The sequence below is a fragment of the Trichomonas vaginalis genome, chromosome II (genome assembly GCF_026262505.1).
Source record: "Trichomonas vaginalis G3 chromosome II, whole genome shotgun sequence".
Taxonomy (NCBI): domain Eukaryota; phylum Parabasalia; order Trichomonadida; family Trichomonadidae; genus Trichomonas; species Trichomonas vaginalis.
The window spans coordinates 13,015,068-13,035,371 of record NC_067204.1 but is presented as its reverse complement, the minus strand read 5'-3'; the positions used below and the strand labels follow the sequence as shown (position 1 = coordinate 13,035,371).

At 33.7% G+C, this 20,304-nt stretch overlaps 15 protein-coding genes and 3 pseudogenes across 18 annotated transcripts, besides 2 other annotated features; 14 read left to right on the top strand and 4 right to left on the bottom strand.

The window, feature by feature from the left end:
* Window positions 1-716: part of a mobile genetic element that runs on past the window's edge.
* A 1,290-nt stretch (window positions 717-2,006) lies between these two features.
* Window positions 2,007-20,304: part of a mobile genetic element that runs on past the window's edge.
* On the top strand, window positions 2,264-2,650 carry TVAGG3_0536690 (uncharacterized protein; the record flags this gene model as incomplete). The annotated part of the gene is made up of 1 exon (XM_001326209.1): window positions 2,264-2,650. The coding sequence occupies one exon, from the start codon at window positions 2,264-2,266 to the stop codon at window positions 2,648-2,650; it is 387 nt and encodes a 128-aa protein (XP_001326244.1).
* On the bottom strand, window positions 2,796-3,323 carry TVAGG3_0536680 (protein of unknown function, DUF4107 family; the record flags this gene model as incomplete). Its single annotated transcript, XM_001298447.1, has 1 exon — window positions 2,796-3,323. The coding sequence occupies one exon, from the start codon at window positions 3,321-3,323 to the stop codon at window positions 2,796-2,798; it is 528 nt and encodes a 175-aa protein (XP_001298448.1).
* TVAGG3_0536670 (uncharacterized protein) lies at window positions 3,549-4,355 on the bottom strand (the record flags this gene model as incomplete). The annotated part of the gene is made up of 1 exon (XM_001326211.1): window positions 3,549-4,355. One exon carries the CDS (start codon window positions 4,353-4,355, stop codon window positions 3,549-3,551), a length of 807 nt encoding a protein of 268 aa, XP_001326246.1.
* TVAGG3_0536660 (protein of unknown function, DUF4106 family) lies at window positions 4,480-5,334 on the top strand (the record flags this gene model as incomplete). The annotated part of the gene is made up of 1 exon (XM_051237770.1): window positions 4,480-5,334. One exon carries the CDS (start codon window positions 4,480-4,482, stop codon window positions 5,332-5,334), a length of 855 nt encoding a protein of 284 aa, XP_051095594.1.
* TVAGG3_0536650 lies at window positions 7,389-9,843 on the top strand (annotated as a pseudogene). The gene has a single exon. A coding segment is annotated over exon 1 (2,455 nt).
* TVAGG3_0536640 (keratin-associated protein family) lies at window positions 9,863-10,603 on the top strand (the record flags this gene model as incomplete). The annotated part of the gene is made up of 1 exon (XM_051237769.1): window positions 9,863-10,603. The coding sequence occupies one exon, from the start codon at window positions 9,863-9,865 to the stop codon at window positions 10,601-10,603; it is 741 nt and encodes a 246-aa protein (XP_051095593.1).
* On the top strand, window positions 10,672-11,314 carry TVAGG3_0536630 (integrase core domain containing protein family; the record flags this gene model as incomplete). The annotated part of the gene is made up of 1 exon (XM_001326213.2): window positions 10,672-11,314. A coding segment is annotated over one exon (643 nt), but the record flags the coding sequence as incomplete, so codon positions are not given.
* TVAGG3_0536620 (uncharacterized protein) lies at window positions 11,569-11,757 on the top strand (the record flags this gene model as incomplete). The annotated part of the gene is made up of 1 exon (XM_051237768.1): window positions 11,569-11,757. A coding segment is annotated over one exon (189 nt), but the record flags the coding sequence as incomplete, so codon positions are not given.
* Window positions 11,961-12,623, top strand: TVAGG3_0536610 (uncharacterized protein; the record flags this gene model as incomplete). Its single annotated transcript, XM_051237767.1, has 1 exon — window positions 11,961-12,623. One exon carries the CDS (start codon window positions 11,961-11,963, stop codon window positions 12,621-12,623), a length of 663 nt encoding a protein of 220 aa, XP_051095591.1.
* TVAGG3_0536600 lies at window positions 13,183-13,734 on the top strand (annotated as a pseudogene). The gene has a single exon. A coding segment is annotated over exon 1 (552 nt).
* TVAGG3_0536590 (KilA, N-terminal/APSES-type HTH, DNA-binding family) lies at window positions 14,079-14,414 on the top strand (the record flags this gene model as incomplete). The annotated part of the gene is made up of 1 exon (XM_051237766.1): window positions 14,079-14,414. One exon carries the CDS (start codon window positions 14,079-14,081, stop codon window positions 14,412-14,414), a length of 336 nt encoding a protein of 111 aa, XP_051095590.1.
* Window positions 14,848-15,795, top strand: TVAGG3_0536580 (Prim-pol domain family; the record flags this gene model as incomplete). Its single annotated transcript, XM_051237765.1, has 1 exon — window positions 14,848-15,795. One exon carries the CDS (start codon window positions 14,848-14,850, stop codon window positions 15,793-15,795), a length of 948 nt encoding a protein of 315 aa, XP_051095589.1.
* Window positions 16,003-17,160, top strand: TVAGG3_0536570 (uncharacterized protein; the record flags this gene model as incomplete). Its single annotated transcript, XM_051237764.1, has 1 exon — window positions 16,003-17,160. One exon carries the CDS (start codon window positions 16,003-16,005, stop codon window positions 17,158-17,160), a length of 1,158 nt encoding a protein of 385 aa, XP_051095588.1.
* Window positions 17,455-17,871, top strand: TVAGG3_0536560 (organellar and viral DNA polymerase type B; the record flags this gene model as incomplete). The annotated part of the gene is made up of 1 exon (XM_051237763.1): window positions 17,455-17,871. A coding segment is annotated over one exon (417 nt), but the record flags the coding sequence as incomplete, so codon positions are not given.
* Window positions 17,977-18,834, bottom strand: TVAGG3_0536550 (uncharacterized protein; the record flags this gene model as incomplete). Its single annotated transcript, XM_001326215.1, has 1 exon — window positions 17,977-18,834. The coding sequence occupies one exon, from the start codon at window positions 18,832-18,834 to the stop codon at window positions 17,977-17,979; it is 858 nt and encodes a 285-aa protein (XP_001326250.1).
* Window positions 18,859-19,095, bottom strand: TVAGG3_0536540 (uncharacterized protein; the record flags this gene model as incomplete). Its single annotated transcript, XM_001326216.1, has 1 exon — window positions 18,859-19,095. The coding sequence occupies one exon, from the start codon at window positions 19,093-19,095 to the stop codon at window positions 18,859-18,861; it is 237 nt and encodes a 78-aa protein (XP_001326251.1).
* Window positions 19,141-19,569, top strand: TVAGG3_0536530 (uncharacterized protein; the record flags this gene model as incomplete). The annotated part of the gene is made up of 1 exon (XM_001326217.1): window positions 19,141-19,569. One exon carries the CDS (start codon window positions 19,141-19,143, stop codon window positions 19,567-19,569), a length of 429 nt encoding a protein of 142 aa, XP_001326252.1.
* TVAGG3_0536520 lies at window positions 19,597-20,078 on the top strand (annotated as a pseudogene). Its single transcript has one exon. A coding segment is annotated over exon 1 (482 nt).

The following is a 20,304-nucleotide window of genomic DNA, read 5'->3' as shown; positions in this document are numbered from 1 at the left end:
TCGGTTTCTGAAAGAAAATGGCCTCTTAAACTTTGTGCATATATTCATCTATAAGACACATTGTATCCATATATTATTTAGCCAACACAACTTATCTGGTATCGAGAAAATTCAAAAAAAGCACAAAATTTGAAAATTGCTCGGTTCTACATTCAAAATAAATTTCATTAATTTTTACGTACATATTAAGGTACTTATTTCTACATATATAATCTTCATTAGATATATACATGATAAATAAAATTCATAAAACATTAAAAATCAAAGAATTAGATGAACCTTGGCAATTAAACTTTATTAAATAATAGTTGTTTATAAATTATATTATATTATCATTTAATATTATTTTGATAATGAAGATTTTATTTTGCAATAATATAAACGAAATTTTTTACCTTATGAACTTTTGATGGAAATATGCAAATTTAAAATAATAAAGAAAGCCGCGAGCTAAGCGAGCGGCTTAGTTCGAAGATTTTGATTCAAATCTTTGCTGATCTGTAATTCGCGGAAGCCGCGAGCGAATCGAGCGGCTTAGGTCTAAGATTTTGATTCAAATCTTTGCTTATATTCCTTAAATTCTTTATGAAACTCGCAACAGTTCCATAAAAAATTTTAAATTCTAAACTGTCGAAATTCCCGATCGGTAATCACACCCTTCACGGGTGTGTCACTTTTTACAAGCGTGTCACTTTTAGCTAAAATTACCCCTACTCGAATAAATTTTTATCTCACCTGACTTTTTTTCTCACCGCTGAAATTGTTTCCCAAATATTGTGACCCTATTCAATTTATTTGTTTTCCACCAATTTTTATTTTAATATGATATTTCGATAAAGAGTTATATAGATAATCGAAAGCATAGGAAATACTGAGATTTGAAAAAAAATTGATTAAATATTCTGCCATTTCAAATTTCTAAGCTTGACAGTTAGTGAGTTATTCTATCCATTGAGTGTTGAAAGCAAAAATGCCTTTAGGGCTAATTTTGATTAGTTGAATAATTTAATCATCTATTGGAAAATCAGAACCTAAATGTTCATCAATCTTTGTATAGAAATATATTGCAATCCATCCAATATTTATAAAAAATTATTTTTATATATTTTCATTTTTTAACTTAATGCTATATTCCTTGTGTATAGATACATTAAGTAAATCAAATATATATATTGATATAAAATCAAGAATAAAAATATCTTAAAAAAAAAAGAATTGCTTTTTTTATATCATTTGAGAATTTGCATCTTTTTATAAGAAATGTCTGTCATTATTTATCACCTAATTCTCTCCTTCATGGGAATGCTACCGGAGAAATCCTTAAAATATTCATCCGATCATAAAAGTTGGATTACGGTGTTTTCAAAAAGCGTCAATTTTTTAACGATTTTACAACTTTACAATTTAAAGTCATTTCAAGAGCCTTGTACCGATAAACTAGCCTTGTACTGCCATTTTATGGTGATGTAAAGTATTCAAAAAATTTGCAATGTAAACCATTACATGGCAGAAACTTTAAAATAAACAAAAACATGACACTTAGTACAGGGGCTTTTTGGCTGGTGAAATCAGATAAAACGTGGCTCAGGTGCTCGTTTAAAATTAAAAATGGAATTTCTCACAGTCGAATTTCTTGGTAGACAACAAAAGTTTATCATCAATTGTCGCGCCGAAGGTATGACATATAGTCAAACTAAGCTTGCATGGGAGGAAGAATACCCAGATCTCGGAACTTTAACATCCAATCTCATTGCTACTGCACTTAAAAGAGCTGCATTAGGTCTATACTGGGAAAAAGGGAATCATGGCGGTGCAGATCCATACCTATGCGAGCGTGATCAGCTCACTTTAAAAGAAATTATCGAAGATTCTGCTTACAAAGGTGAAGCTCTAGAAGCAGCTGACATTATTGACGAGGCGTTCAAGTTGAAAGAGCTCAGAAGAGATTATGGTTACAGATTCCTTCTTGAGATTAATTGTCCTACTCTTGCAGAAGAAGTTATCAAAGTTAGTATCTCTAAGTCGTGTACTGAGGCACTGCGCGCCTCCGTACACCACTTAGCGGTTTTGACACTTTACAAAACTAGTAACGTATATTTTACAACACAACCATAACACCAACTTAACCTTAAATATTTACAAAACCATCTGACACATAAACGACTTCACTAATGACTTGACTAATGACTTCACTAATGACTTCATTAAATAAAAAATAACCTTATTTTTATTTTTTTTAATTTTTTTATTTCATTACAAAGACATGTACGACTACATTTACTATGACTCTTTCCCAGAACGTTTCCGTGAACTATTCAAAACTCAAGTAAAACTGAGAAACATGCATTTTAACAAAGACAGACCCATTGACGATGAAAGAAACCCTGAATATATTACAATCCCTTATGACGCAAAGTTCATTGCATACATTCCTTATGGTCGCAGAGGAACGAAAATTATTTCTGGAGCGATGAAGAAAATTGCCTTATCTACATATTGTACAAAAGAAGGTTGGACTGGATTTGAGCTCTACATATACGACGACGATGGAAACAGACGTTGTGTATACCCATACGATAATATGTACCATTGTTTTCATCAAGCATTAAACGAATACATAGTCAGTAAGGGTCTCATTCCTGTTGAGTAGATATGCTTTATTTTTGTTCCCACATTTATTTAAAAATTAATGATATCACCACCCTCACACGTATGAAAACATAGCACAAAAATAAATTTAGGTGAAGTGGTGAAATCTCACCTCTTTTTTCACCCAGTTTTTCACCCTGTTGAATTCATTGCTTTATAACTCTCTTCCTTGGTTTCTTTTTAGTTGCTTTCTTCACGTCTGTCTCCAACTTGACTGTCTTTCTTCTTCGGCCGTAATGATACCAATTACTTCCACCAGTCAATGGGTCAAATGGTCGTTCATAAGGGTTTCCATACATTCCATAGGGACCATACGGAAGAACTACTAGTGGAGAAGAAACATTTTCTTTAGTTCCATCGAATCTATTTAAATGCATTGTTTCACCTTTCATCTGGTCATTAAAGTCTTTTGCGTGTTTTGCAAACTCATCGTCCTTTCCTAAAGCATTTTCTGACTCAGTCGCAACCAAATTGGATGCTTTATTTATGAGCCCTATTTTATTTAATCTTAACTTCTTTGCAACCCAGCCTCCAATCTTCCCTTTATTTGCATCTAATGTCTTCGAAACCCTTCCTCCACTCATTTTATTTACTGCGTCATAAGCTCCAAGTGCTTTTGCTCCAAATGCTAATGCTTTTGTTCCCATTGCGCCTAAAGCTGCCCAAGCTACCATTTACACCATATTAAAATCATCTCTCTTCAATATTATCTCATAAAAGTTCTCGTTACTGGAGAAAGTCAATGAAACATAAACGTTCTCACGGGCTTCGCCCTCACCGCTTTGCGGTCTATCTAACTTATTTCTTATATCATCTATACGCTTCAAAATGTCTGAACAATTGCTAACATCTTCTACAACAATTATTTCATCATGAATGACCTTCAAGAACAAGCTCATTTAATATGCTATTAAAATCATCTCAATAATGAGTCCATCCTTTCCGTCTTTGGGTAGCACAACATCTTTCATTGAAGAAGGTTCGACAAGTCTTATGTTAAACTTACTGACAAAGTTTGTTATACTATAATGCTTCGGTGGCGAATACATATAGTTTGAAAGACATAATATAGATTCTTCAGCAAATTCACTTATACTGGATTTTATAACAATGTTCTCACGAGACCAAATACCACCAATTGACAATCTTGTAAGCAATCCTGCTGAACCTTCTACTGTAAACGTCGATGGTAACATTCCACGAAGGTCATCTATTGACATCGTTGAGTCACTGTATTTAAATATTTTCTTAAAGCAATCGTCATTATCTAGCCATGCAATAGCTTTGAAGTTTTCATTCGAATATACATCTGCTTCATTAAATGTAAAACCTGACTTCTTTGCAGAGATGACTTTAAAATCTATTGAGTTTGTTTCAAAATTATATGCTATGGTAACTTCTGAAGGTAATGGATGCCCTTCCGCAGTCAGTTGTTCTCTCACTACCGTTTGAAGCTTTGTATTAAAAACTTTCATGTCATCTCCTGTATCTAAGTTCACATACACAGCAACAGGGAAACTATCTTGCTTCTTTGTTTCATCATTATATCTCAAAACATTAAAGTTCTTCAATAATATTGTTCTTCCTGCTGGAATACTTCTAACTTGTCTTATTTCAATAGCTTTCTCACCTCCTACATACTCTACCCAGTGTCTTGGATATTCATAAGTATACTGACTTTCTTGAATTTTGGTTGGTTTCATCATAACATGTTCATAGTATATCTTTATACTCTTGTCAGTTAGACTCGGTGCTATGTTCTAAATATTTCTGACTTGCATTTTTAATGGAGATAAATTGAAGCATTTAATACATGACGTAGATGAAGACATGAATGAAAGCAGTGAAAAGCTCAACAGTTCTCTCATTCTTCCTTTCAGTAAGGACTATGAATTCTGTTCAAATGGTGTGTATTTCTATTGTGGAAAGATGGGTTCAGGTAAGACATTTAACCTCATTCGTCATATACTCATAACAGAGCGTTTAGGAAACGACTCTTACTATGACCAAATCATTATATCAGCAACTTCAGACTCTATGGATTCAACAGCGAAAACATTTATGTCAAAAGTTCAAGCCTCTGTCGTTAAAGTTCCAGACAGTGAACTCATTGAATTTCTTCAACGTTACATTCGACGTAAGAGGAAATATTATGCCATCGTTGAATTTATACAGTCAGGAATGCAAAAGACTTCTGAGGAGATGGAAAGAATTATTGACAAACACCACTTACGTCAGTACTCAGGAGTTTACGATATGAAACGACTGACAAACTACATTCTATCAAAACTTTCAAAATACCCCTTCAAAAAATATCCATCAAACACTTTATTAGTTTGTGATGATTTCGCTGGTAAAGGTTTAGTGTCAAAACCAGACTCACCATTAGCTAACATCATTACTAAAGTCAGACATTACCACTTAACTGTAGCAATACTTATGCAAACATGGAGGTTTTTAGCTTTAAACATAAAACGTCTCATAACTGACTTCGTTATCTTTCAAGGTTTCTCACGTTATGATATTGAACTCATTTGGAAACAGTCAGGTATAACATTACCTTTTGAAGAAATTTGGGAAGCATATAAGTCTCTCATCTCTCCTCGTTCATACCTTGAGATTCATATCATGACTAATACCATTAAAGTCAAAAATATTCCATGGGAACGACCAACATTGTTTTAAAGTTTAACCTTCAATTGACTGATGGTAAACAAATTCCATGCATCTCTGTCGCCATTTCTGTAATATTTTTGCTGTCATTCATATCATCCACTTCCCCATCCGTTAGCTTTTGAGGATATGCGTTAGAATAGCTGTTCTTAAATGAAGGCTTTTCACCTTTGAGAGCATAAACTCTATAACTTTCTGCATACTTTATGTTTGAACCTCCTGAGCATCATTGACATAAATTTTTATAGGCTTCCACCCTTTGTTCATGTTCCTGCTTCTTCCCTTAGCTCTTTTGTTCAGTAGTTCTACATCTTTATACACAGCACCTGTCTCAGTGAATTCAACAATATTTTCATTCGTTAGCTTTACATTCAAACCCTTGTCGAGTATATTGTTCATTTCATACATATAAAAGGTTTTATTCTATATGAAATGAGAAGCAAATCCATCTTAGCTGGTGCCGTTAATGTTCCAATTGAACCAACATCAAATGTTGACTCACGAACGACAAACAATATTGTCATAAAGAACTATAGTTCAGAGTGTTTGAAAGAAAAAGAACCAGAACTTAAGTCGGTGAATTTAAACACAGCTTCAAACGCTAACGCTACATCAGATGTTAAGTTAGAGTATCCACCACTGGACCAAATTTTTCAAGAGAAGCCAACGACAACCTTACACAATGTTCAAACAAATCCTTCAGATAACGTAGACCATTACCTTCTTCAGTTATAACCAAACAATTTTACTCAAAGACGATAAGAAGCTTTTGACAAATCTTATAAGCAAGAAACCAAATAATTCTAACAAAGGAGGACCTTGAAAATGTTATCTCACGAATAACGGGGAAACAATGTGTCATTGACTATCTCGACCTGAAATCGAATGCTGTGGTCAACTCCACTATTCATGAAAATAGGTAACATCCGCATCATTGAAACACCAGGAACTACAGGAGTTGAGTTTAAGTATAAATATTCGAATGAATATACAAAACTTTCAACAGAATATAAACTTTGCTTGAAATATGTTTTAGTAAATTAAAGCAGTCAGGACCTTCGGTCTTGGCGCTTTGCGCCGTCAGTCAAAAAATTTCAAGTTAGCAATTTGTAATATCTATCCAAAACTTCTTCAACACTATCGAACTCATCTTCATAATGCAAACCTAATCTTATTGACTTGGTGCAGTTTCACTAACACAATATTTTCTGTTCTCTTGACTGACATAACTAACTCATTTGTTTCATCAAACAGCAACAACCAAAGTTCATGACCTAATACATAACATTCATACTTTATTTTTAGCTCTGAGTTCTCTTGTAAGCTGTTGCATTTAATATTTTCTAAAAAGTCAACTTCAACAGTCATTCGCACTGGTGCCTTCAGTTCTACAGGCTCTCCTTGAAAGTCAAACAAGTCTGAATTGCATGTCTTTCAAATTATGAGGACTAATGCGAACCCATTTACCTAAATGAGTTGCTATGACAGGAACGTTTGGAATGAACATTGAATTGACTGCATAACAGAAGGATTTTATATTCTACTGAACTTTACTATTACTCCTGAAATAATGTGACATTAGCTATTTTAGACTCAATGTACAAACAATTGCCATAACATACGTATGGAACAGATTTCATCTCAATGTTTTGTCAACACTTTTCAAAGGAATGTCATATGGTATGCTCCAGAAGCAATTGAACTCTATGACTCATTCGTGTTATCTTAAACTCCTTCGCATAACTGAACTTCAATGTTCCCTCAGAAGAGAGTTCGACATCTATGTTGTCAATAGTTTCTTCTTTATGAGAGTATCTATGACTCCAGCAATTTTATCTATTCTATACCCAGCTCTGTTAGGAAATGTTATAAACTTCTTTTGTCATCTATTTCAATCTCTATGAATCTGTTTCTCTGTTATGACAAAAGTTGCGATAGTATTGAAGTCAACAACTCTGAAAGCAAGCGCTTCATTCTGAAGACCTAAGTTTGTTTGTAGCTTTACTGTCCCGTATTCGTTTGGGTCTGTACTTTGCAAATAGAACAACATTTTATTCTATTAAAATATGACTATTGCTGCATATGCGTATGAAACAAATGAAGCAAGAAGAGCACATGAACTAGTAAACGAAAACTCAACTTTAACCATTGAAGGCAATGATTTAGTCATTGACGATGGAAAACTAAAAAAGTCATTTGATTTCGATATTTTAACACGTATGACCCATTCATTACAATAAGTAAAGTTCCTATCATAAATGATGGAACGGTGCAATATATAAATTCTACAGTAGATGCCTCATTAGTGAAAGTATTAAATGTTCTCATTGAATTACTAAAGAGCTTTCGATTTGACGACAACATTAAATGCCTAAAGAATTTAGTCATGAATGAGAAACAAATTCTCGGCGTTGCTGGTAACAGTAATGATGTACACCTTATGACATTAGAATATTATAACGAACATAAAGATGAACTGAAAGGAGAGAAGGGTGACACCGGACCTCAAGGACCTCAAGGCGAAAACGGTTTGGATGGTGAAGATGGAAAGGATGGAAAAACTGCTAAATCATGGATATGGAACCTTATAAATGGTTTAACAGCTGCTTCATATGGAGTTCTTCAATACCAAATCGGAAAGATATGGGCGGTACTTGGTGAAGAAGTTTTAGATGACGTTAAAAATGCTTTGAACTTCATTTCAAATGGTTCGGATACTATTAAAACTTTATCTGGTTGGATGCAAGAAAAGGAGTCAAATAGATACTGTAAGACGTATAGCAAACAATGCACGTACGGATTGGATACTTTACAAGAAGCACAAAATACACTAAAGGAAGCAAATGATATTCTTGGCTCAGTATCAGACATGCATGAAGATTGGCTTAAAGGTATTGACAAATCTTTAAAAAATCACAGTCAGTCTATTGCTGACTACAAGAAAAGTATAGATTTTTTACATAGTGCTATGGACGTACATGATGGAAGCATAAGGAACTTACTTAATGCTAACAATAACTTACCAGGAACTATTAAAGCATTTATAAAGTCCTTTGTAAAACCTGGTGCTCTAACATTTAGGTCTTTGAGAGCAAGAGCATTGAAGTCAAGAGATGCAGAAACTCCAACAGAACCTACAGAAGGAACTGAAACAACAGAAACTCCAGAAGAACCACCAAAACCAACAGCTAATGAAATATTGTTCGAATATTTTCCAAGGTACTCTGTTCTCATTGCATACATTCAAGAAATACTTAAGAAAGCAGACTTGACTTTAGGTGATGATGAAAGTTCTGTATATCTTTCGTTCCAGTTTCAAATAGCAGAACTTTTGAGACAGATATGCTTAATGTATGACAACATCTCTGATTTCACAAGATATGACGACGACCATGACCCCGAACACGGTGAAGAAGAAGTTTTACAAACATCCATTAAGACAGGAAAGGTTTTAACTCAAAGTCTCATTATTGACACCAAAGATGGCGAAGTGGACGTTCTTCAAGAGCTGAAGAAAAATACTTCTTCGGGAGGTGGTGGTAGGCATGAACTTGAAATAAATGAGATAGAAGAGAAATTAGCCGAAAAAGCAGATAAAAACCATGTTCATTATATAAGTTCAGATGAACAGATTATAACGGATTATCATGGATATTTAACACGAACTGAAGAAAAAGTGAAGACGGAAGATGTTAATGAAAGAAGATATAAATACATTCGTGCTAAAGGTTATGACATAAGCTGTACTGTACAGTATGACACGGGTAAAGCACAAGAAGCATTTGGTTATAACGATGAAATTTATGCCTCTAGTTTCTTTGTTAACGGTGTATTAGTTGAACCAAGATTTACTTTGAGAGTTAAGGCAAAAATAACTTTTGAAGATGCTATTAAAAGTAAAGCTGACAAGAACCATACACATGAATCCTTCACTACTGTTAGAGCAGACGACATAATATTGAACTATGATTTGGGTTCAAGTGCACCTTTAGAGAATCCGAGTACAAGCGTAAAAGATACACTAAACAATTTAGATAACAGATGTATGAACATTGAAGGTCATGCCAGAAACTTTGAAGCATACGAACTACCAGCAATGTTAGATAAGAAAGCTGACAAAGAACATACACATAACTCCTTCTCAACTGTTGCTATAGAAAGTATTGAAGGAACGGTTGGCGGAACTGGTGGGGATGCATTATATTATAAACCTCCTAACTTTCCACAAGGTTTAACATCGAATGAAAACATAACAACGAAGAAAGACATTAGCTGTAAAAATGTTTATGTCATGGATGATGAAAATAATGTTAAATTCACTGCTCAAGATTTATATGATAAGAAAGCCGACAAGAACCATACACATAAATCCTTCACTACTGTTAGAGCAGACGACATAATATTGAACTATGATTTGGGTTCAAGTGCACCTTTAGAGAATCCGAGTACAAGCGTAAAAGATACTCTTAACAATTTAGATAACAGTTGCAGGAATATCGAAGATCATGCCAGAAACGTTGAAGCATACGAACTACCAACAATGTTAGATAAGAAAGCCGACAAAACTTATGTAGATGAAAATTATGCAAAGAAGTCGGAAGTAAATGCTGCGCTTAATGGAAAAGCCGATAAAGAGCACGTGCATGAAGAATTTCAAACAATCAAGATTAAAGAAATTAAAGCATGCATTGAAATAGTAACAAAAACGGGAAGAAACGGTGCAACTGTACATGAACAAAAAATTTATCCTCCTACTTTTCCTAATGGTTTAATAACAAAAAATATAAATATTGAAGATGGCAAAAAATTTATAAACGTTAAACATGAACTTCTAACAATGAAGGCTCAGATTCTTCAAACCATATATCCTATAGGCTCTATTTATACGTCAATGAATTCAACAAATCCCGCAAGTGTTTTAGGTTTTGGTACGTGGCAGCAGATTGTAGATAAATTCTTATACTGTGCTAACTCTTCAAATCAAACAGGAGGTTCAAAGAAAATTAAAGAAGCAAACTTACCTGCGCACACTCATACAGGAACGACAAACTTTTCTGGCGACCATAGCCACTCATTAAGAGACCACCCATTATACAACTCAGACTATAAAGCTGGCAATGACGTTTTATCTCCATCTTATAACAATTCAGCAAAAAAGACTTTTCGACCAACTGAACCAGGAGGAAATCATGTCCATACTTTCACAACAAATCCAACAGGCTCGGGTGCAGATTATATGCCACCATTTATGACTGTATTCGCATGGTACCACGTTCAATGAACGCGCTTGAGCCTAGGCCCTTTGGGTCAAGGCTTACCGTCTTGAATAAAATCTTTAACTTTACATAAATGAGCTTGAAAGAAGTATTCGAACAACATCCATGGAGGTCATTTAAGAAGTTCAATGAAGCAGCAAAAAGTTGGGGATTTACTAACAGTGCTGAAGTTAAAAAGTTCTTTGACAAAAATGTTGTACATCAAACAAAAATAAACCCTTACGACTACTTTTTACCAATTTACTCCAACACTCCTGACGCATACCAATTTGACACTCTCATTCAAAGCAGAAAAGGAGGACATAAACCATTCCTCATCTTCATTAATGTTAACACTCGTAAAGCATATGCATATCCAATGAAAAATAAAGGAACTCATGAAGTGTTAAGAGTTTTACAAAAGTTTGTAGCAGAACATAGCCCAAGTACTTTAACATCAGACCAAGACAGTGCATACCTCAGCAATGAAATCACAGATTTTCTCATTAAGCATAACATAACTCACTACACTACTGAAGACCATAACCATAACATACTCGGCATCATAAACCGCTTCATAAGAACGCTCAGAGATTTAAACCAAGAGCGAGACTTTACCGAAGAAACAATGAAACATTTTCTCGAAGTATATAATTCCTCAACACATTCTACAACAGGACATACACCAAATTCAATGACACAACAACAAGAAGAAAAGTATATACAAAAGAAACGAAGTCAAACACAAAATATCAGAAATTCAACACAATTTACCCTCATTCCTGGTACAAAAGTTCGTGTAGTTCTTGACGACAAACCGTTGACAAAGAAACGTTTAAGGTTAAGTAGAAACTATTATATCGTAGACTCTACGCAAGGTAATGGATATCTTATAAAAGCTGCTGACGACTCTATTGCGTTTTATCCTCGTCATAAATTAGTTGAAAGTAGTAATGGCAAACTTGCTGAAACCATTGACGAAGCAAAGTGAGGAGTGGTTATTGAAATACTTGGCTACAACATAAACGATGACACTTATAAAGTAAGATATGAAGGAGGCGTTGAAGATGTTATACCATCTAAGAACTTGAGAGAATCTAAACCAACACATCTGGGACCATTAGAGCGGGAGTACTGGAAAGACAAAAATATGCCAGAAAGAATAAGAAAATTCTTCTAAACTTTTTCATTAGATGTAAATCAGACATGAACGAGAACAGTCATGATATCATTAATGGTACCATTTATTTACACCAAAAATAATGTTTAGGGTAGATGGTTAGATCTAACCTCATTTCTACCCTCATGAATTTCCTTAAGACAGAAAAAATAAAGTTAGTTTTATTTTTATTTATTTTTTTTATTTTGTATGTAAGAACAGAAATGTCAGTCGAAGCACAGACGTTCACGAACAAATCTAATGGCGAAAAATTCACAAAAGGCACTTATAACGGTATTGAAGTCTTACGTAGAGACAAGGATGGTTACATTAATGCAACAAATATGTGCCAACAGTTTAGGAAAGACTTTAGAAAGTTGTTGGAAAATAAGTCCTGGGAAGAGTATTATAAGGCATTTTGTGAAGAATATAGCAACCGCCGGAATTCGGACTGTTGCTTTTTATACAAAATTCATGCAGGAATTCCTGATGAAATCAAACAGGTTAGAGGAACGTATGTAGACCCAAGACTTATAAACTATATAGCAATGTGGGCTTCTCCAAAATATTGCATAGCAGTTGGAAAAATTATGGACTCCATAGACAAGAAAGTTCATGAGAAGTTAGATGAAGAAGAACTCGAAGATACAGTAGAGAATGCAAAACATTTGTTTGAAGAAGAAGTTAGAAAAATGCATGAAAAACAATTAGAACATGAACGTGAGATATGTTATGGTTATAGAGATTCTCCATACGAACTAGACCAATGGGAACAAGAAGATTTAAAGAGAGAATTTAGAGAATATGAACTCGCTAAGATAGCATTAGAAGCTGCAGAAAAGAAGTTAAAAGTTTGGGGTCGTTTTGTACAAAAATATTGTGAGTAAATGAACCATTTATTTTTGTCATAAACGACCAAAAAATAATGTTTAGGGTAGATGGTTAGATCTAACCCGATTTCTAACCCGATTTCTACCCTCACGAATTTTCATGAATTTCCTTAAGACAGAAAAAATAAAGTTAGTTTTATTTTTATTTATTTTTTTATTTTGTATAAAAGATATGATTTCAACAATCGGCACAACAACAATTCAAACAACAATAGCACCAAACTCGTTAGTCATGAATCCAACATCTATGTTAGTAGAGATGAAAAACTTCATTCCTTCTTCATATAGTTTTGGAACAGAAATACAAAGAATAAAGCAAGAACTTTTAACAAGTAATTTAGACTGTACCGCACAGGATGAAGAAAATGAAGAATATCTTTATGACATGCAGGACATTATTGACCATTTACCCAAATTGCCTGAAATCCAGCAACAAAAGCTCACTATTCCTGAATTCGATGAAATTGAAGTTAAAGTTAGTGATTCTGCAGAAATAAAGAAGTTCATACGAAAGGTAAATTATGAGTTTCTAGGATATCATTGCAACCATAAAGTTATGGACAAAGATTGGGACATGGTATATAAGAACATCTCTGACATATATAAATCGGGGGAGTTTAAGACATACGACAACTTTGTTTCATTAGTTGCAAAATGTGTATGGCAGATAAGAGATAAAGATAGAAGAGGTAAGGTATGGCATGAACAGATAAAACCAACTGCTTCAGATTTAAAGAAAAATTGACGCCTTAGTTGTTTTAGCAGGTAAGGTTTCAGAATATAACGCAAAATGAATCCGCAATGTTCTAAATGTAAAGCAGCAATGAGGAAATATAACTATTCAGTAAAAGAGATAGAACGTATGCGAAACGACTATGCTGACTTAAAGAGGGAGGCAGAGAAGCCGGTAGAAGATAAAATGGACATGTTAGTATTTCTGAACAAAAACTATCCAACTGCTGACGATTTCCTTCTATCTGATGTCAAGAAGAAGTATAAAGAAACTTTCGGCATTGTTAAAATTTTTGATATCCTCAGCGAAGAAATAGAAGCCACAAAACTGTTTAGAATCTCACGAATTCATAACGTTTACCATGTAAAACGGTTATAAATAATGAGGGTAGAAATGAGGGTAGATATCGGGTTAGATCTAACCATCTACCCTAAAATATATTTTTATTGAATTCAGCAACAAAATTCTGAGTAAAATAATTTTTAGGGCATGTGTCAAACCGTTGAGTTTTCACAAAATTTAAAAAATAACGTATATCATGTGAAACATTTATAAAATAACTGGGGTAGAAATGAGGGTAGATATCGGGTTAGATCTAACCATCTACCCTAAAATATATTTTTATTGAATTCAGCACAAAAATAATGAATTTCATTAGTTAGAAAAATAACGCTAATTTTATTTTTATTTATTTTTTTATTTTGTATGTAAAGACAGTAATGTCAACATCAGAGAACACAACAACAGTTATAGTCCATGAAGCTATAAATGAAGAATACGAGTACATACAGTATAACAAACAGTTACGTCTCATTCGTTCAGTCAAAGATGACATGTACCAAATGCAGAGTATAATGAATGCTCTTCGTTCTACAAAGCAAGCATATCATTGGTTTGAAAACCAACAGACAAAAGAACTTTTAGAAGAATTTCCTCATATGATTGCTTCCCTCGGAAAACCGAGGGAAGAGATTCCGTATGAAAATCGCAAGAATTTGGCTCCTGGTTTGAAAGGTTATTATGTTCATAGACGTTTCCGGAAAACATTTAATTAAAGCAAAAATATATTTTAGTTGAAAAGGTTAGATCTAACCCGATATCTACCCTCATTTCTACCCTCAGCAGCTAAGCGGCGAGACCCAAAGGTCTTGAATTTTCATGAATTTTATATATTAATGTTTTCGTTTATGATTTCGTAAATGTTTTCAGTGTCACCACGTCACCATGTCACCAGGTTAATTAACTTCTCTTAAAATTACTGACAACATGACATTTAGACAACATCAACAAAGGAAATTAAATCGTAAATGTTTTCGTTTATGATTTCGTAAATGTTTTCAGTGTCACCACGTCACCATGTCACCAGGTTAATTAACTTCTCTTAAAATTACTGACAACATGACATTTAGACAACATCACTGGAAATTTGATGCAGCCCAAAAATAAAGTTAGTTTTAAAATTATTTTTATTTTTTTATTCCTATATAAATGACAGCAACAAACAACAACAGCAACTATATCGTTTCTGATGAAAAAGTTATTGATTCATTAGCTGAGGAATTAGTACAGGCAGAAACTAAAATCCTCAACGAAAGAATTGGTGAAAACAAGATTGATTTACATAACTACCTCAAACACGATGGAGGAAGAGGAAGGAAAACTGGTGTGGCTTTATTAGTAAATAAAATTCCAAATTTAACTATTATAGATGTTGATATCAATAAATCGTACAATGATGAACTTAAAGAAACAGTTAGAAAAGACATTCTATCAAAACTTTCGGATAAAGATGTTATCGTTAAAACTGCTTCAGGAGGTCTTCACATTTATTGTAACACTAATTTCTTCTATGCAGTTTCGAACAGAATGATTAAATGCTATTCCTGCAATGATTATGATATTGACATAATGACTTCAATGGATGAATCAAAGCGTTCATTAGTGGTTATGGCTGATTCAAGAGTTCGCAAGAATGCAACAGAACCAATCAAAACATACTCATTCATTCGTGGAAGTTATGACTCGACCATAACCAGAACAGTGAATGATATATTAAATGATTTGAATATTAAGGTAAGAGTTGAACAAAAGAACGAAGAAATAAAGAGTATAATGAATGAAAACAAAGATGTAAACATTGACGATAAACTTGCCCAGAGCATAGTTGATGGTATTAGTGATTTTGAAGTACATAATGACGGTGGAAACATGAATTTAGAAAAAGAAATAACATTATTCACACTGTTTCAAGCTATTAATTCGTTACCTAATCATTTAATTAATGAAGCCTACGATAACGTTTATAACTTCTGCAGTTTAACAGAAAATGCAAAAAGTAATTTTGAAAAAGCACGTAGTAGATATGCTCATTTAATGACTTCTCCATTTGTTTTGGTGAAGATTCTAAAACTATATCAAAAGGAATATTATGATTAATACGTTTTACCTTTATTACGTAAGCCAAAAATAACATTTGATATAAAACTTGATGACTCGTTTTTGATAACAGATATTAGACGCAAGGCTGAAAATCATCAGTATAAAAACAGTTCTGAAGTAATTGAGGATTTATCACGTGTAATCCGTTTTGTAGATTATGGAAACAAATACTTCATTCAGAAAGATTACAACATACACGATAAAATGAATCAAATATCATTCGTTCTTCAATCAGCCATGAAAGAGTCACTCAAAATGATTAAATTATTTAAAGAAGAAGGTAAAACCATAACAGCATGGGACGTACTACTAAATCAATTGTCTTCATTAACCGTTAAGGGTGTTTGCTTTAAATCTGATTCTCCAGATGTTTTCTCAACGTTTCAGGGTTATAAATACAACGTTCTCGAAAAGCCTGATTACTCAAAAATTGAGATGTTTATGAATTTCATTAAAGAAGCCATTTGTGATAATAACGATGAAGTGTATAAATACCTACTCGGCTGGATTGCATCAATGATTCAACATCCTGGAATCAAGAATGAAACAGCAATTATTTTGAAAGGACTTCAGGGAACAGGTAAAAACAAATTTACAGATATTATTTCTGAACTTCTCGCTGGTTATTCATGTAAAAACATTACCGAAATAGGTGAGCTAACGGGTAATTTCAATTCAGTAGTTGAGAATAAAATGTTTCTTGTACTTAATGAACTCAAGAATGTTGGTGAAGACAGACTCGCAAACTTCAACGCTTTGAAATCAATTATTACGGATAATGAGATTAGAATTAATGAAAAGAATCAACCCAGAAGAACTGCTCAGAACGTTGCAAACTTCATTTTCGTAACTAATAACGTCTACCCTGTCAAAATTGAAGTTGGAGACAGAAGATACGTAGTTTTAAGAGTTAATGGTAAATTTAAGGGTCAATTTGATTATTTCAAGAATTTGATGAATTCATGCACAAAGGAATTTTATGATAACCTTTTAACATATTTTATGCAATATGACCTTTCATCATTTAATGTACAAATCATACCGATGACTGAAGCCAAACAAGATTTAATAGAATTATCAACAAATCCTTTAGATGTATGGATAAATACACATTATGATGAATTGTGTGCAGGTATGACATGTAAAAATGCTCTATTCTGCAAACCATCAGACATGAAAGACAAAAACTTTCAAATGAGCATTAAGGATAAATGTGAAAGGAAACAAAGAAGAATAGATGGTAAACAGACATGGTGTTATGTTTTGAAAGAAGAAATGAAAGGATTATATAAACAGGTTGAACCAAACGATAATGATGATTCATTTACTGACGATGAAATACCTGTAAATGAAGCTTTATAAAGTATGATTTGAATTTATTTTTGCATTCAACCCAGGCTGTTGTCAAAATGTCATGTTGTCATCATTTTTAAAAGAAGTTAAATAACCTGGTGACATGGTGACGTGGTGACACTTTCAGTTCTTCAAAAATAATTCATAAATGCTGCATTCTCTCCTAAAAATATTTTTGCATTCAACCCATGCTGTTGTCTAAATGTCATGTTGTCATCATTTTTAAAAGAAGTTAAATAACCTGGTGACATGGTGACGTGGTGACACCTTCAGTTCTTCAAAAATATATTTTTGCTCAAATAACGTCAGGGTCAGTTCCATTCTGACTTCGCAGAAATAACACCTGGAAAACAAAGTTTAGCATACAAGTCAATATTTTGTGGAAAGAAGACTTACATAGACTTACTCACTAACGATTTAAATGAAGTTGCATTCCATGCACGTTGCAAAGGTGTCAAACAAGACGTCCTTGCTTTAACAGCAAATGAAATGTTTCCTGAAGCTATACAATGCTATTACAATGAAGATAAGAACATTCACATATCTGTTGGAACATATGACAAAGACTCTGAGTTCAGTTTAATGAAACTTTACAAAGCACTTTATGACGGTCAAGAGATTGGATTTGACTTATGTAAGTCTGCTACACCTGCATTTGAGGAAAAGTTTAACTTTTCTATTCAGACTAAGACTTCATTCATAAGAAAGCTTAAGTTCTGAGAACATGAATGAGAAAAATAATGAGGTCATTTATTTTTGTCAGAAGTGAGACCATTCATGATAAAAATAAGCCGCTTGCGGCAAGGGCGAAGCCCATGTGGTCATTTACAATACAGCAATTGTAGAGTTTAAGAGTTGTGCTTCAATGTAGAGACAGTCCTTATGGTCTGGAGGTAAGAACACTGGGCAGTTATGGTCATGAGTGGAGAACATGTCTATCCAAAACTCACGATTGAAGCCAGTTAATTTATAGTATTTAGGGTTAGGAAGTGGTGAAGTTCTTGTATGACCAATGAACTCATTTTCAACTCCCTTACTTAAGTTTGAATATAATATAGCTTGCTTTCTATCCCAAATGCCAGGTGTTACAATCTTTGAAAATTCATTTTTCCTCGGAAGCATTGCATCATAATTGAAAACATTCTTGAAATCATCACTTGGTTCAGAGATTTGAAATCTTATACGTAATGGATTTTCTTTCTTTTTAGCTACTTCATTGAATGGTGAATATATAACAAACTGACAGTCATGAGTTCCATCTTCATTTTCATTAAATTCATAATGAAAGTCTATAAGTTGTGGCCGACTACCTTCTTCTTTCAGTTGTGCAAGAAACTCACGTAAAGGCTGTAAAGTTTGTACTTCAATGTTGAACTTTTTCTCGAACATCTCATTAAATGAAATCATACATTGCAACAATGTTGTATCGTCTTTAAAGTATTTGTATATGTGAATGTTTTGGGCGCTTAAAGACTGTTCGTCATTTTCTATCTCGACTTGAAGTATAAAGTCAACCTTTCTGAAAGCACGTGTTATATACATATTTGTTATGCCAATGTACTTCTCTTCATTTATGTTCACAATCCAGTCTGTTGGAAACTTAAACGTTACTCTGTTCCCCTTTATTTTGACGTCAGGGTTTTCACTACTGAACGCAACAGATAAAGGTATTTGTCTATACATTTAATTCGGATAAAAATAAACCATTTACTCTTTCTTTGCTTCAGCTTCTTTAGCTTTTTTCGCCAGTAGTCTTGGGTTCTTTTGTCTTCCAGCAGCTAATGCAGCAAGTTGTTTTTCACTAAGTTTTCTCTTTGGTCTCTCTGGCTTTTGTTCTTGTTTTTGTTCCTTCAGTTCGGATAAAATTTGCTCACGAATTTCTTTCTTCAATGCTTCAAAATCTATGACCCCTTGGATCTTGTCCGTAGGGCTTGTCTGAGTCATTTGACTGCAGATAAAAAACAAAATTAAAACTTTAACCGATGTAAAATGAGCTTGTCAAAATCAGAGCGAGAGTCTATTATATTAAATGACGCAAGAGGAATACAACATCCTTTCTATTACGTAAGTCAGAGTAAAGATGGTAAAATATACGTAAGAAAAAGAAAGGTTCCATTAGCGAATGCAGAAAGCGACAACATTAAGGTGCATGGCACCGAGGGCGAAGCCCATATAAAACCTTCTGTTCAAACTGAGCCACCAATAGAACCAGAAGAAAAGAAGCCAGATGTACTTTCAATAACGAACCAAGAGCTTATTGCAAAGTTCGTGAATTTCATTGAAAAACAAACCGAGTCAAAGAATCCTGACCCGCCAGTGAAAGAAGTTGAGACAAAAGAGAATGTACAGTTCATTGAAAATGTCAAGAAACAACTTCCACCACGAATGCCAAGAAGAAGAGTGAGAATAATGAAGTAAATAGATATTTTTATCTGAAGTAAATACATGCAGAACGAACAGTTAAACGAATTTACTCCAGCAGAGCATATTCATCAGATTCGCTCATATTTTGATATCATAGACAATGCAGTTCAAATTGGTGACACTAATAGAAAATATTCTGACGCAAAGATTCCATCACAACCTGGAACTGCTAAAGATAACACATGGGTAACATTCAATCTCTCACCTCCTGGTGAAAATATGTTGGACCTTTACAATACATTCATTACGTATAAAATGGAAGGTCAATTTATTGTAGATAAAGAAATTGGTTCAGGTTCCAATAAAAAACCCACCAGGATTTTGGATTGGTTTCGATGACGCTTTCTATGCAGTTGCTGGATATCAAATCCTTGCAAATGGTTGTATCGTATATTCTCAAGACAACGCAAGAGAAGAAGCATATATAACTTCAAACTCACAAACTACCGAACAAATAAAGAAAGTAGATGTTTTCTCAAAGACTCGACATGAAGATGTATGGAGTCATTCGGGAACATGCAGAACAGGACAAATTGTTAGTGGTCCAATTACAGCAGGAAAATCATTTGATTTTAAGCTTCGTTTAAGAATTCCTGTTAGAAGATTCCTTCCATTAGAAGCTATTCGATTTATTCCTGCTTTTGCAGGAAACATTCAGCTTAAAGTAAAGCGCAGTAGCGACGCCTTACAATGCACATCTATATCTGTAAATGATATCATTGCTTTCAA